The 17168-nt window shown below is 34.2% G+C and overlaps 1 protein-coding gene across 2 annotated transcripts; it reads left to right on the plus strand.

Moving 5' to 3' along the window:
• The first annotated feature begins 147 nt into the window (after window positions 1-147).
• LOC135843541 (uncharacterized) lies at window positions 148-11661 on the plus strand. 2 transcript variants are annotated; one of them, XM_065361477.1, is made up of 10 exons: window positions 279-701; window positions 1906-2229; window positions 3032-3186; window positions 3263-3332; window positions 3697-4221; window positions 5578-5685; window positions 10058-10384; window positions 10495-10649; window positions 10721-10796; window positions 11343-11661. In XM_065361477.1, the coding sequence occupies exons 7-10, from the start codon at window positions 10148-10150 to the stop codon at window positions 11352-11354; spliced, it is 480 nt and encodes a 159-aa protein (XP_065217549.1). In that variant the 5' UTR covers window positions 279-701; window positions 1906-2229; window positions 3032-3186; window positions 3263-3332; window positions 3697-4221; window positions 5578-5685; window positions 10058-10147; the 3' UTR covers window positions 11355-11661. The 2 variants fall into 2 exon arrangements, 1 of the variants encoding a protein (XP_065217549.1); XR_010558338.1 differs by lacking the exon at window positions 3697-4221 and having other exon boundaries at window positions 148-701.
• The last annotated feature ends 5507 nt before the right edge of the window (window positions 11662-17168 follow it).

A 17168-nucleotide genomic window follows, 5' to 3' on the forward strand; every position in this document is an offset into this window, starting at 1 on the left:
TTTTTTTTGCCAATTTTTCAAGTTTTTTTAATGCACAAAAATGCATCTTTTAAAATCTTGAAAAAAAACTCAATGAAAATTTGCTAAAATTAAATAACTATAGGTACCGAAACTTTAAAAAAAAAACAGATTTTTGAAGTTTTGACATTTTGTTAGATTTTTTTTTAAACAACGAAAAATACATACCCTAGGTATATCAAACATTGCTATATTTTGTGTAATTTGATTTCCATTTTGGATTTCGAAACTATTTCAAATTCAATTTTTTAAAGTTCAAACTTGGCAATTTCTTAATAGCAAAAAAGAATAAGAAAATTCATCTACTTCATAACAAAATCGCCCTCGCGATCCTATCTATATTTCACTTCACAACACTAAACCTACCCTGCACCCTTCAACCCTTAAACTGGTTTTCCAACCCTTCCCCTGTCCTCCCTGTACTTGTACCTTTCGATTCACATTCTCAACAGACAACAGTCAACTGAGATTGAGAACCTTTACTTCTCCAGCATTTCTCTAGTGTGACTGGTGTAATCGTAAGCTGAGAAATTGCCTTTCTTTCACGTTACTATTCAAGTTTCAACTTGTTTTCATTCGTTTAGTGACTGTTCAGATCCATACTCCCGTGTCGAGAGTCAATTGTGTTTTTGGCTGGTGGCCTTTCAGGCTTTCAAGAATTTCATGTTCGTTACAAAAGATTGGTAAGTGCGTAATTTTGTACGTAATTTGTTTTATTGCCTATTGCGAGTTTTTGATTATCGGTTATTCACCTGTCTAATGTAATCGTGTGATTGTTATTTTAGTTCTTGTGTCTTATCTGCTTAGGCTACTCTGATTTCTCCAAATTTTTTGTGTTGTTTACTCTGCCTCTGCTGATAAAAATTACGACTGATTACGACACGACGTTTGGTAGAACAGAGCGTGGTTTATCACGCCTTTCCCTCCCCTGTCGTTGTTGATCCCTTACAAGGGAGCTACCCAAAGTGTGACAAGCCGATCGAAAAAATTTTTCACAGGCGGATAGAGTATCAAAAAATATATTATGAGGCAAAATTTTAGCTGCTGAAGTTGACGGGGGGAAAACTTATGGGGGTTTTAATATCGAAAAATCACAAAAATACACTGAAAAAAATATAAAAATTGAAATCATTCGGCACCCTGTTTGCTTCAGCAGCTAATTTTTTGGCCATGATCTACCATCGATATATGTCACCTTATAGTGGACAAGTCACCGTAATCTGCGTGTAACACCTTGGAGGTGAATTTTTCCCCATTCCCTAATTTTGGGTGAAACTTTTGAAAGAAAATCTGGGGCAAGTGATATATCGAATTGTATGTTTTTGATGACGCTGAACACGAATATGGCGTCGGATTTTTGATTAGACCCCATCCACGACCCCCAGCACCTCCCCAAAGTGGGCAAAAGTTCCAAAAAGTGTTCTGTTCGTGCGACACATGAAATAGTATGTTTTTTGTGACGCTGAATACGAATATGACGTCAGATTTGCGCAAGATGTGCAGAGCTGCGCCTTAGAATAGGCCCTGATTATTCCTATTTTCTGTTATTTACTTACTGTCAACCTTTTAAAACCCGAGAAAAATCTGACAGATGAAAATTGAAAATCTTCATGTAAAATTTTTTTAAAAAATTGAGGTTTACTTACTCAAAATTTCATTTTGGAATTTGCGGATGTGCTCAAAATGGGAATTTCTCTATCCCGAATTCCAAAATAAATTTGATCTTGTTCGTAAATGATTTTTTCGTTTAAAATTTTCAAAAATTGTCTGATCTTGTACCTACTTTTTGATCATTATTTCGGTTTTTTTGGAAGTTTAATTTCCATCATTGAATTTATTTAATGAAATCTAATATTCTGTTGTTGTTGTTGTTGTTGTTTTTTTCAGCATTAAGTTCCACGTTTAGGTCGAATTGTTTGCACAGCTATATTCGTACATTCTCCTGTAGGTCGATTGATAGTTTCACTCAACACAGAGATGTCCGGGGTAACAACTGTGGTGAACGAAATGTTTGCTGTGAACGAGTATGATCCGATCAAAAACTCTCATACATTTTGTATGGGTATCGTGATTACCTGGTTACTCCAAAAGGACTGCAAACTGAATGAACGAAACTGGCAGTCAAAGGACTATTTCAGAGTCACTTTCTATGGACACAAGCTTAATTTCTCCACTGTCAAAAGTTCAATGGGCTCTCATTTCATTTTTATGGTAGGTACCTAATATATTATTAAATTTTGAGCAATGTTTTTTTTTTTTTTTGTATAATAACACTAGGCAACAATTTTTGACTTTTTTCGTGTGTTCGGGTTGAAAATGGGCTTAATCGATAGTTTAGACCCTAAAACAAAAAACAGAGTGGGATTTTTCAATTTGAATTGTTTTTGTGGTCAGGAGAGATGATCAAAGTTTCAAAAATGGCCGTTTTTGCCCTATTTCACGAGTTTCTGGCGACACCAGTATTGTTTTTCGAAAAAAACCAAGGTCATATTCGGATTCTACGCACTTTTTTAAGTAAACATCTTTCCCGGATTTTTGATTTTCGAACATTCAAGCGCATACGGAAGATTTTCGTTTGTAACACGAAATTTTTACTGCACGAGAACCTCGCCCGCGCGAACACAATTCCGCGCCACGATTACATCGTGGAGTAACGCCAGCGTCGCGCGCTCCGAGTTTTAAAATATGTTACAAACAAAAATCGTCCGTATGCGCTTGAAACTTCGAAAATCGAAAATCCGGGAAAGATGTTTACTTAAAAAAGTGCGTAGAATCCGAATATGACCTTGGTTTTTTTCGAAAAACAATACTGGTGTCGCCAGAAACTCGTGAAATAGGGCAAAAACGGCCATTTTTGAAACTTTGATCATCTCTCCTGACCACAAAAACAATTCAAATTGAAAAATCCCACTCTGTTTTTTGTTTTAGGGTCTAAACTATCGATTAAGCCCATTTTCAACCCGAACACAAGCATGCCGTTGCCTAGTGTAATCTTAACATTTTTCTGATTCAGGCTGATAAGTTTCCGAGAAATACTCATGGTGTAAATTTTATCAACAGCGATAAATTCTCTTTATACAAACTGTTTCGCAGTAACAACAGATCTGCATTGTGCCGGGAACTTAAGCCTCATCTGGACTATTTAGAAGTACAATGGTACAAAAACATGTGAGTTTTTTTTTGAAATTTTTATTCTAAATTTGTGTGTGTGTGTTTTTTTTAATTCAGCCCTCGTATTTTTCAGTTTACATCATCTTGAAGTAGGAACACGCCCTAAAGATATTTTTGATCCAAGCAGTGATTCAGATTCTGAGGTATGTGTTTTTTGAAGTTGGTATATTTTTGTACCTTTTTTGAAGGGTTTCCAATTCGCTGAATTTTGTCGATCACTAAAGAGAGTTTCTAAGTAATTTCGGGGTGATTTTTGATTACCTACTAAAATCACACAAAGAAATCCTGCCTAAAAAAAGAAAGAAATGGCGAGTATTTTCTTATCATTTGTGAGAATGGAAATTTATCAAAATCTACGAAATGATGTTTCTTGAGAGCACAGGTTTATATATTACGTAGGTATTTCATGTTTATGTTTAATAAGTACATACCTATGTAATATGTATTATGTACACATATATCATCGTCGGATGGTTTCATAATGAGTACACTAATATTTTTTTACAGGAGGATTTCTAATCGATCAAAAGGAAGCATACAGTTAGATTATGAAAACCCAACCTCAAAAAACCAACGTTGTGCTTTTCCATCAAAGCTAAAATTTTTTACAAAATTATCGTTCTTTATATTACATAGCTCTATTTGTTCATCTAGGAAAATTTTTTATAAATTGAATTGTGCTTTTGATTTCAATAGATTTTCTGTTCTCTTCTTCGAAATATTTAAATGAATTCCCGCATACCTATTAGCTTTTTTTTCTTGGAAGGAATTACGCTGTTAAATTGAGTGAATTATTCGTATTATTTTATCATGATCATGTTTTTTTTTCAATTTAACACGAGCGAGTTAGTTTTCGTTTCGTTTTATAAAAAATGTGCGATTGTGTTTTGTAAAAAAATTAAAAATTCACTTATTTTTCTACAAATTTTTAATTTTTAAAAATTTACTCAAAATAATCTAAAATATGAGCTTTTGCTTCTGAAATTTTTGTTGCTTGAGGTTTCCAGTCATGATTTTTTTATCTACCTACAAGTAAGTAACTCAATTTCATCCAAATCGAATCAATGGTTCCTTTGACAGTTGATTTCACTTGATAGATTTGAAATTTACCATGGCTAAAGTAACAATAAAAAAAAAAAAATAGTCTCAAAATGTTTAACTTCCATAGCTTTAATTTTTCGCCATTGATTCTGCAGAAAGATAAGAAAAAATTACAATGGAGTTCATCTTAAATCTTTCAGTTTTAGTTTTTTATGAAATAAACATTCAAAACTTTGAAAAAAAAACTAATTCAGTTACCCTCGTAATTTTTTATTTCAAAATATTATTATCTCCTATTTCGAATTTTTTTCAATAATACTGAGCTTTTCGAGTATTTTGAATTTATCTAAATAAAATTTCTTTTAATCACTTAGATATCTATGAAAATAATATTTTTAATTGATTTTTTTTTTTGATTCTGGAGATATTTTTTGGTTGATTTTTTTTTAATCTTCATATGCAAAGTACCTATTTTTCTTTTTAAATAAAAAAACGTGTCTATTGTTTTAATTCTTAAAATAATTTTGAATAATATTGAAAAAAAGTACCCAAAAGTATCAACTCAGGATTGCGTTCACTGCTTCGGCTATCGAAATCGAACAACGAACATACTACTAGATTTCAAATTGAAAGTTAAGTATACCTTAAACGAAGTATTAGTCAATCAGATTTTTTCGTTCTTTGAAACTGATTGGCTAATGCTTTGTTTATACATACGTAATTTCCAATTTTGAAATCGTGTGCGTACGATTTCGATAGCCAAAATGATCGCAACTAAGGTCCTTTTGGCTTTTGTACGAACAATTTTTAGTTTTTTTTTTTGTCAATTTTCCAAGTTTTTTTAATGCACAGAAATGCATCTTTTAAAAACTTGAAAAAGAACTCAATGAATTGCTAAAATTGAGTACGTACGTACCTAACTAAACTTTTGAAAAACTGGATGTTTGAAGTTTTGACATTTTGTCAGATTTTTTTTTTAACAACGAAAAATATATCAAACATCGTCATTTGTGTAATTTGATTTCCATGTTAGAATTTGACACTATTTCAAATTCAATTTTTAATGTTCAAACTTGGCAATTTCTTAGCAAAAAAGAATAAGGAAATTCATCATTACTTCAATATTACAACTTTCACTCTCCACTCTCGCGAACCTATCACTTCACAACAGTAAACCTACCCTGCACCCCTCATCACTTAAACTGGTTTTCCAAACCTTCCCCAGCCCTCCCTGTACTTGTCCCTTTCGATTCACATTTTCAACTGAGAACCTTTACTTCTCTAGCATTTCTCTAGTAAGCCTTTCTGTCACGTTACATTTCAAGTTTCAACTTGTTTTCATTCTAGCTGTTTAGTGACTGTTCAGATTCATACTCCCGTGTCGAGAGTCCATAGTGTTTTTTGGCCGGTGGCCTTTCAGTCTTTCAAGAATTTTATGTTCGTTGCAAAAGATTGGTAAGTGCCTAATTTTGTACGTAATTTGTTTTATTGAGAGTTTTTGATTACCTATCGGTTGTTTGATATTAGACGATGATGAAATCGCGAAATAGATAAGTAGGTACCAATAATTGTTCAAAGTTCTTTGATCCTTCTATGTGGGTATTAATAAGCATAGGTTTGTTTTATTTTTACTTATAAAATTTACCTGCTTAATGTAATCGTGTCATTGTTATTTCAGTTCTTCTTGTGTTTATTTGCTTAGGCTACTCTGATTTCTCCAAATTATTTACCTATGTAGTTTACTCTGCTGATAAAAATTACGACGCGACGTTTGGTAGAACAGAGTGTGGTTAATCACGTCTTTCCCTCCCCTGTCGTTGTTGACCCCTTAGTAACACAAATTATTCTATTTTCTACTTTTATGGTATCACAATTTTAGCATAGATAGGGAAATTCTTTTTGGATTAGGCTCGACTTAGAGTAGGTATAAGTACCACGGGCATGTGCTGAAACATGAGGTAAAATTAGATTACAAATTCGTGACGTAGGTATTTGCTTTGGACAGAGTGGGCATGGCGACAAGAGACAACTACTACTGAATTTTCTCGGAATTTTCTTGCATACCTATTGTGTTTTGTGTGAGTAAATAGTTCAGGTAAGTATATAGAGGGTAGTTTTATTGTCTTATTGTTATCTTTGGTAAGGTGCTAGATTCAGTCATAGCATTACAATTTAGCAACCACCATACTGTGAAATAGAGCCGGCGGCATGGCCCATTGTTCATTAATGATATTATTGTGGTTGTCAGTTGAAGCAAAAATGCATTGGTTTTTTTTTCTCTCTCACTCTCACATACACATTGGATCTGTTAGCCACAGGTTGGTGAACTAGAACTTAGAAGTGTTGTAAAGTTATTAAGTGTTGACAAGATTTTTGTGCTCTTGAAAACTCATTTCTTACAAAACTCGTTGATTTATTTTTCAATTTTCCCAAGTTTTCTTTCTGAAACAATTATTTTTGTTGAAAAATATTTGAATCGGCGAGGACAGAGGGGGTCAAAGTCCACTTTTGGCGTTTTCACTTTTTCACCTATATTTATGTATTAAATTGAAGCACGCAGATCTGGCAATATCAGATTTTCGCTAAAGTGCCCGGAAGGTGGCGTTTGTCAACACAGTAATTGAAAGATGAATTTTTCGAAAAAGGCCCTAGCCAGATAAGTATGACTTATGTGGTGTATAGGTACCCCCAAGTAAGTATTTTCCCCAAGTTTTGGACCTCAACTCGGGGTGGTTCTTGAGTAATTCCTCAAAAATCAAAAATCGTTTTTAATTTTTTTCTCAGGATTGACTCGGCCGATTTTTTTCAAACTTGAACCAAAGTGTACGTATGCATAAGGGCTTTTCCCAAAAAAATCAACAGCCCCCTCCCCTCACTTTTCCCCCACCAAAATTTAGATTCAATTTTTTGAGGTCCCCCTTAGCCCCCAAGGCCTTTTGGCACACTTTTCAAAAAATATTTTTTAGATGCAGTATTGATCCTAGAACAACATAACTTACCCAAAATTGTACCTCGGGTGCGCCATAGTAAAATTCGACCAAAACCAACACCCCCTCACCTGTAATAAGGTTAATATCGTCACCCTAATACGTAAAATATCTAACTCCATTTTTGCAAATTGTTCAGGAAATGCGAAAAACAGCATTATCAACTATTGATGGGTGTTACGCAGTTAAGGTTATCCCTTAAGCGATGACTTATTTTTATGCTGACATCGCTGAAGAAACCTCCGGGTTTGACCCGGAGGTTTCCTCAGTGATGTCAGCACGTAAAATTAATGTACTGACATCACTGAGGAAACCTCCGGGTTATGTTAAGTTAACGAGTTTAATTAAAATACTGACATCACTGAGGAAACCTCCGGGTGCTGACATGGACCCGGAGGTTTCCTCAGTGAAGTCAGCACCCGGAGGTTTCCTCAGTGATGTCAGTTCTCGAGGGTTATTTATTATAGTAAAAAAAAAATTCTGGTAAAAATTTTTTTCCCTTGACACCTTTTAAGCCACTTTGAGTGGAGTTAGATAGTTTTCTCAAATTCAAACGTGGATGATACACCAATGAATTCACCTGAAGTAATTTTCAACATCGGAAGTTCCATACGAAGTGTGCACCTTTCAAATGGTGTTCATAACTCATTTTCATGTAACGTAAAAATGAAACAGTTTCACGTAGCTAAATAAACAGTGCGTTATCCTTTAGTGGAGTTAGATAATTTTCCTGACTTTGAACGCAAATTGTACACCAATGAAATCGCCTAAAGTAGTTTTTAAGGTTGGAAGTTCCATATGAAGTGTTCACCATTCAGATGGTGTTCATAACTCATTTTTGAGAAAAAATGGAGTTAGATATTTTACATATTAGGGTGACGATATGGTACCTACGCCACTGCTATTGAAGTAATTTCTGGAGTATTGTTTATAATGTTGTAATTTTTAAATGAAAATGATGTTTTTGAGAGTCGTTATTCACAAATTCCCTATTAGGGGCAGCGAAGCACCCCCTCCCCCAAAATTTGTGCGAAACTTTCAGAAGAAACCTGGGGCATTTGACATGTCGAATTATATGTTTTTGGTAACGCTGAACACGAATATGACGTCAGATTTCTGATTGGGCCCCACTCACGGCCCCCAACACCTCCCCAAATGAGGTAAAAATTCAATAAAAGGTGTTTGTTCGTGCGACACATGAAATAGTATGTTTTTGGCGACGCTGAAACCGAATATGACGTCAGATTTTTGATTGGACCCATCCATGGCCCCCAAAAAAAATTTTGAACAATTACACATGGGAGGAGGTTCTGGGAGCTATGGGTGACGTCAATTTGAAAAACTAAGCCTATATTCGTGTTCAGCGATATCGAAAACATACTACCTATTCCATGCGTCACCAGAAAGAAACCATTTTTGTTTGGGATACTCCCCTTGGGAAGGTGCTGGCCGCTGGGAGCCGTGGACGGAGTGCAATCAAAAATCTGACGTCATATTCGTTTCAGCGTCGCCAAAAACATACTATTTCATGTGTCGCACGAACAAACCCCTTTTATTGAATTTTTACCTCATTTGGGGAGGTGTTGGGGGCCGTGAGTGGGGCCCAATCAGAAATCTGACGTCATATTCGTATTCAGCGTTACCAAAAACATATGATTCGATATGTCACATGCCCCAGGTTTCATTCTGAAAGTTTTGCACAAATTTGGGGGAGGGGGTGCTTCGCTGCCCCTAAATGGGAATTTGTGAATAACGACTCTCAAAAACATCATTTTCATTTAAAAATTACAACATTATAAACAATACTCCGGAAATTACTTCAATAGCAGTGGCGTAGGTACCATTTAACCTTATTACAGGTGAGGGGGTGTTGGTTTTGGTCGAATTTGACTATGGCGCGCCCGAGGTACAATTTTGGGTAAGTTACGTTGTTCTAGGATCAATACTGCATCAAAAATTTTTTTCGAAAAGTGTGCCAAAAGGCCTTGGGGGGAGGGGGGGGGTAAGGGGGACCTCAAAAAATTGAATCTAAATTTTGGTGGGGGAAAAGTGGGGGGAGGGGGCTGTTGATTTTTTTGGGAAAAGCCCTTATGCATACATACACTTTGGTTCAAGTTTGAAAAAAATCGGCCGAGTCAATCCTGAGAAAAAAATTAAAAACGATTTTCGATTTTTGAGAAATTACTCAAGAATCACTCAGAGTTGAGGTCCAAAACTTGGGGAAAATACTTACTTGGGGGTACCTATACACCACATAAGTTTCATCTCTGAAGGTCCCGGGGGCCGCTCGACCACACTTATCTGCCTAGGGCCTTTGTTGCGTTGCAAAAAAAAAAAATATCAAACAACTTCGAAAATTAATCGCTAGATTTTGTAGAAGATTGAATTTCTAGCAAAGTGTATGTTCATTAGATATTTTATATCTCGCTATTTTCACAATTGAAGACGTTATACTGCAATTCGAAAATTTTGAGTTCATAAACTTTTGATTCTACCAATTTTCCGTAATTTGCTGTTAACCCTTTGAGACTCATGAAGAATCTGACGGATGAAAATTGAAAATCTTCATCAAGTACATATATGGGAAGGAGTAAGATTTCTAAAAAATTGGAATTTTAGGATATGCTCAAAATGGGCATTTTTCTATCCCAAATTCCGAAATTAATGTAATCTTGTTCGTAAATGATTTTTTCGTTCATTAATTTTCAAAATTCTCAAAAATTGCCTGATTTTTTACTTTTTGATCATTATTTTGTTTTTTTTTGGAAGTTTAATTTTCGTCATTACATATGGTAATTTATTTAATGAAATCTAATATTCTGTTGTTGTTTTTTTTTCAGCATTACTTTCCACGTTTAGGTTGAATTGTTTGCACAGCTATATTCGTACATTCTCCTGTAGGTCGATTGATAGTTTCACTCAACACAGAGATGTCTGGGGTAACAACTGTGGTGAACGAAATGTTTGATGTGAACGAGTATGATCCGATCAAGAACGCCCATACACTTTGTATGGGTATCTTGATTACCTGGTTACTCCAAAAGGACTGCAAATTGAATGAACGAAACTGGCAGTCAAAGAAAACGTTTAAAGTCACTTTCAACGGACAAACGCTTTATTTCTCTGCTCTCAAAAGTGCTGATGGCGGGTCAGACTTTATTCTAAGGGTAAGAAAATCAACTCTGTTTGAGAAAAATCACTTTCGCCCCTAATTGAGTACCTAATATATTATTATGTTTTTAGTATACTTAATAATTCCAACATTTTTCTGATCCAGGCTGATGCATTTCCGAGAAGTCCTCGTGCTCTAAGTTTTACCAACAAAGAGAAATTCTCTTTATACGAACTATTTTTCAATAACAAGAGATCCGCATTGTGCTGGGAACTTATGCCTCATCTTCACCATATCGAAGTACAATGGTACAAAAACATGTGAGTTTTTTTTTTAATTTTTATTCTAAATTTGTGTGTGTTTTTTTTAATTCAGCCCTTGTATTTTTCAGTTTACATCATCTCAATGTAGGAACACGCCCTAAAGATATTTTTGAACCAAGCAGTGATTCAGAATCAGATTCTGAGGTATGTTTTTTTTAAGGGTTTCCAATTCACTGAATTTTTTTGATCACTGAAGAGAGTTTCTAAACAATTTCGGGGTGATTTTCGATTACCTATCTACTAAAATCACAGAAAGAAATCCTACCTTAAAAAGAAAGAAATGGCGAGTATTTTCTTTTCTTTTGTGAGAATTTTATTCAGGAAAAAATTACCTCTTGACCGCGTTAATTAAAAAAATTTCCAATAATTTTTTTTTTTTGGTTTGCATCCCTGATATTTACTTAACTTATTTTCTACCCATTTTCCAAAACTCTTCCCTCCTCCAAAACAGGCCATTTTACAGGTCATGTAAAGCCCAGCAAAAAAGTAACGCATTTGAAATGATGGTCGTGAATTCTCGAAAAACAGTTCAAATGTCACACAATGAGCTCCAAAGTCGTGTAAAAAAATCATATTTTTATCAAAATCTACGAAATGGTGTTTCTTGAGGGCACAGGTTCATTATATGTAATAAGTATGTACACATATATATATCATCGTCGGATGGTTTCATATAATATTGTTTTACAGGAGGATTTCTAATAGATCAAAAGGAAGCATACAGTTAAGTACATTATGAAAACCGAACCTCAAAAAACCAATGTTGTGCTTTTCCATCAAGGCTGAAAATTTTTACAAAATCATCATTTTGTTCATGTAGGAGAATTTTTTATAAATTGAATTGTGTTTCCGATTTCAATAGATTTTCTGTTTTTTACTTTTTATTTTATTATGATTATGTTTTTTTTAAATTTAACACGAGCGAGTTAGTTTTCGTTTCGTTTGGTAAAAAATGTGCGAATGTGTTTTGTAAAAAAAATTAAAAAATTAAAAATTCACTTCATGAGTAGGTAGTTTTTTTTTTAATTTCTAATTTTTAAAAATTTACTCAAAAAAATCTAAAATACCTACATATGAGCTTTTGCTTCTGAAATTTTTGTTGTTAGAGGTTTCCAGTCATGATTTCAACTCAATTTCATTCAAATCGAATCAATGGTTCCTTTGACCGATGATTTCACTTGATAGATTTGAAATTCACCACGACTAGAGTGACAAAAAAAAGTCTTAAAATGCTTACCTTCCGTAGTATCAATTTTTTGCCATTGATTCTGCAGAAGGATGAGAAAAAAGTACAATGGAGTTCATCTTAAAATCTTTCAATTTTTTTATAAAATAAACACTCAAAACTTTGAAAAAAAAAAACTAATTCAACTATCCTCGTAATTTTTAATTTCGAAATATTATCTCCTATTTTAAATAATTCTTTTCAAACAAAATTATTTTGAGTATGGTTACTTTTACGAGTAAGTAATTTAAATACATGTATTACACAAAAGTGTAGGTATTGACTTCCCTTTACAACATTTCATCATTATTTTATTGGAATTACCTAAAATCAAAAATGTTCGTGTGAAACCCTACGTAGTGCTTCGTATTTACCTATTTTTTCATTTCGCTATTATTTTTTCCAATTAAAATTCAAGGAACAGTTTCAAAATATTTATTTTCTGAATAAAATATATCCACCCTTAGCGGTATATAATACCTGCTCGTTCAACAACAATATAAAATTAATTAGATACCACGAGGCAAAAATACTTCCATTATTTATAAAGTAAAAAAGCTTTTTTACAGCGAGAATTTTCTAAAGAAAAACAAGGAAACCCGGCGAATAATAACTTCTTAGGTAGATTGCAGACAATAAAAAAAAGCTTCTACTTGAAACAAGCACTCGACAAAGTGAAGATTTCATTGTGTGAGCTTGGAGTTGGAATTTACAATAATTTCAAAACAACGCTCAACTAGTGACGTTTTGCGAAAAGGTAGGTATTTTTTGTACTCGTAGGGTTTTTACGTAAAGTGGTCTCCAGTTCTTTTGCTACTACGTTCAACTTGGAAACATATTGTTTCCAAATTGTATTGCTCTTGAAGGTTTCTGCACAGACGAAATAAGGGGTTTTAGTTTGTTCAAAAAGATATTTGTAGGTCATCTGTCACATATGCTGCCATAAGAGAAAAAGTAATAGAAAACGTTCCATGAGTAGAGGTGAAAGAATTGTGTACTATACGTAGAGTAAAAAAATGTTGAAGACATCAAAAGGAAATGTTCAAATTTGAACGCTTTATTGAGCCTACGCAATTAAAATGAAATTCCAAATACTGTACCTATCAACTCACTCGTAAAATATATGATGGAACGAAGTTGAAGACAACGTTACAGAATTTCAGAACAGGTAAAAAATATTAACAAATAGATATACCTTACACATTGACAATGCCAGATTTAAGATGACACCGAATTTAATATTTTTAATCGCTCGTATATTTTTGTAGCCAGCTGACCAACGACCACCTTTTCTTTGGATCACATTTCACCACCACACACGACAACCATGTTTACGAAATTGCAACCTGCAAAGTACTAACAGTTAATTCATATAAATTACCATTACGAGAAAAAAATTTACATAAGATTGTATTCATCACCATTCAGTAATAATCTGCACAATCGATATTACATAGACGAACGTAATCTCAAATGGAAAAAAAAATACCCACGTTGAATGATTTATGTCCAAAGGCAAACGCGATACATTTTTGTATATAATCATAATCCGCGTACTTCGCGTTAATCTCCCGAAAAAATAATGGAAATTATAATCTTTAAAACCTGTTTACAGGTGAACAGGACAACTATGGGTTACTTTGGCGAATTAATGATCATCATATAAAAAACTAACAAAAGTTCTCTGCTAAAAATTTTTCTAAAGTAGTTACCCCTGTATACTGTAGATATATACTTTTTGAGCAGGTGTAAAGCGAGAATTTTAAATCGTTTAATAAAAGGTTGGTCGGTGTATTTAAGATGGGGCATAATTTAGTAGCGTAAGTTATTTTAGAAGTTATTTTCGTGCAGATGGATTTTAAATATTGTTTCGATTTTTAATGAGTGAATTTTTTATTAGCACACGCCACTGTGCAGACATAGTATAGATATTTACGTAGATAAGTTGACTAATTTTACGTTAAAATCAGCTTGAGATTTTAGTACCTATGGGCGAGTGTGTATTGAAATAATTTTCATTCGTGGATTATAAACTTTTAGAGCGAAGAAGTTCTTCTAATATGGTCGAGGAGATGCTTTGCTTTTTTCTACGCACATTTCTATCTAACGTGGGTCAACTTCTGTGAAACCAGATGTATCAAGTTTAAACTTGGTAGGTAGTTAGGTATGCAGTTAATTATACCTACCTAAACTCCTTGAAAACTCGTGAAATTTTAATTCATCGAGACTAAAAAAGAATAGGTAACTTGAAAAAATTTGAAAATAGGAATTTACTGTACAAAAGTTTGCACTTAACGAAAAAACGGATGAATTTTTCCCCCAAAGGTTCGAAAAACTTGAAAGAACGTTCTTACAAAATAAGGTCTTTTATTAAACTTCTTTATGATGAAGGAATGGTGAGAGGAGTGGTTTGGTGAAAATTTGGTAGCAATTTTCTGTTTATATTTTCCATCAATAGGTATGTTTGACAATTTAGCTTCAAGAATTTTCAAGAATAAAATTCAAGTGCTCTTTGACGAAACATCACCGGAAAAGTCCATTTGAATAAAGAACTAAGTATGATGTGGGCCAATATCCCCTCATTTTGCTGAAGTTTTCTGTTCAATGTACCTACAAATAAGCATTTTTATTCACTCAATAATTATCCGTAGAGGTAGGTATCTAGGTAGGTATATAGGTACTTTATATCGTAAATAATAATTGCTAAAAATTTATAAAATGTAAAAAGGGAACTAGCGTATGACTCACACGATAAGCAGGTGCATAGTTCATATTTTTCTTTGTCATTATTTGAGAATATAAGAATAGCGAACGCCACACACAATCACAGCAGGTAACTTCTTATCTCACTTTTATCGCGTAGGTGACAGACAGTTTTAACAAGCTTGATTTTACACCAAAAAATTATGTTCGCCAACAACACAAAGCATTACCTAATATGAATGTAAACGTATTATTAAGTAATTAATTACCAATGCCGTTCTGCTTTTGGCACAGTTTTCCTAGATCTTTTTCGACCTTAATTTCAATTTTGATTCCCTCGATTTTTGAAAATTATAATTTACCAAAAAAAGTCACGAGAATGATATTTATACAATTTTTTAGACATTTGACTAACAACAGATTTGAAGGCAGCCACCTTGAAAAATTTAAATAGATGTAGAATTTCTATTCAACTCTTGAAGATAAAAAGTAGAGGTACTGTGCCAGAATGGGTCACAATTTTCGAAAACTGTCATCTATTGCTTCTTCAATCCATTTCGTAGTCGAAATTTTTTTAATCTATTCATTTTCATACTTTACACTGGAATGAACCCTTGTCAGAAGTCACGAGAATTCACCAAGCATTGAATACAATTTTTAAAGGCTCTGAGGACATTCTAGTGAGGGTTCCACCATAAATTCACTTGCAAAAAGTCAAAAACTAACTCAGTGACTTCTCAACAGAATTCACCAAGCGACTCACCAGGCATTAAATCAAATTTTTAAAGGCTCTGAGGAACATTCTGGTGGGTTTCTCACCATAAATTCACCTGCAAAAAGTCGAAAACTCACTCGGTGACTTCTGGTGAATCAGTCACCAGATGTGACCAGAATTCACTAAGCAGTCACCAGGCCTTCAAAAACAATTTTCAAAGGCTCTCAGGACATTCCGGTGCTTTTTTCACCATTAATCCACCCGAAAAAAATCAAAAACTCACTTGGTGACTTCTGGTGAATCCTGGTGACAGATTCACCAAGCAGTCACCAGGCATTCTGAAAAATTTTCTAGAGTCAAGAGGACATTCCGGTGGATTTCTCACCATAAATTCACCTGAAAAAAAAAAGTCAAAAACTCATTCGGTGACTTGTGGTGAATCAATCACCAGAAGTCACCAGAATTCACCAAGCGACTCACCAGGCATTAAATCAAATTTTTAAAGGCTCTGAGGAACATTCTGGTGGGTTTCTCACCGTAAATTTACCTGCAAAAAGTTGAAAACTCACTCGGTGACTTCTGGTGAATCAGTCACCAAAATTCACCAAGACGTCACCAGGCATTAAAAAAAATTTTCTAGCCAAGAGGACATTCCGGTGGATTTCTCACCATAAATTTACCAAAAAAAATCAAAAACCCATTCGGTGACTTGTGGTGAATCAGTCACCAGAAGTCACCAGAATTCACCAAGCAGTCACCCGGCATTAAATCAAATTTTTAAAAACTCTGAGGACATTCTGGCGGGTTTCTCACCATAAATTCACCTGCAAAAAGTCAAAAACTCATTCGGTGACTTCTGGTGAATCAGTCACCAGAATTCACCAAGACATCACCAGGTATTAAAATAAAATTTCAAGGGACAGGAGGATATTCCGGTGATTTTTCACCATAAAATTCACCTTAAAAAAATCAAAAACTCACTCGGCGAAGTCACCAGAATTCACCAAGCAGTCTTCAGGCATTCTAAAAAATTTTCTTGTGTCAAGAGGACATTCCGGTGGATTTCTCACCATAAATTCACCTGAAAAAAAGACAAAAACTCATTCGGTGACTTCTGGTGAATCAGTCACCAGAAGTTACCAGAATTCATCAAGCAGTCTCCAAGTATTCAAAAAAATGTTCAAGGGCCAGAAGGACATTCCAGTGATTTTTTTCTCCATAAATTCGCCTGAAAAAAGTCAAAAACTCATCTGGTGACTTCTGGTAAATCTGCCACCAGAACTCACCAGAATTCACCAAGCAGTCACTTGGCATTAAATAAAATTTTCACTGGCTCTCAGGACATTCTGGTGCTTTTTTCACCATAAATCCACCTGAAAAAAAAGTCAAAAAGTCACCAGAATTCACCAAGCAGTCACCAGGCATTCAAAAAATTGTCAAGGGCCAAGAGGACTTTTCGGTGATTTTTTCACCATAAATTTATCTTTAAAAAAATCAAAAACTCACTCGGTTACTTCTGGTGTATCTGTCACCAGAAGTCACTAGAATTCACCAAGCAGCCACCAGGCTAACACCAGGCATTCAAACAATTTTTCAAGGGCCAAGAGGACATTCCGGTGATTTTTTCACTATAAATTCACCTGAAAAAAAAGTCAATACTCACTTGGTTACTTCTGGTGAATCTGTCATCAAGAAGTTCATAGGATCGCATATTAAATTGAAATTTTATTCGCCAAAGTATTCCTCACTTACCTATTGCTATTACAACATAGGTACAGGGTGCCCAGAAATATCGAGTACCTCTAAAAAAGTTTTCTCGTACTAAAATACTTTGGTTGGTCACAGTGAATGATAATAATGATAGCACATGATT

This window comes from Planococcus citri, chromosome 4, assembly GCF_950023065.1.
Source record: "Planococcus citri chromosome 4, ihPlaCitr1.1, whole genome shotgun sequence".
Lineage (NCBI taxonomy): Eukaryota > Metazoa > Arthropoda > Insecta > Hemiptera > Pseudococcidae > Planococcus > Planococcus citri.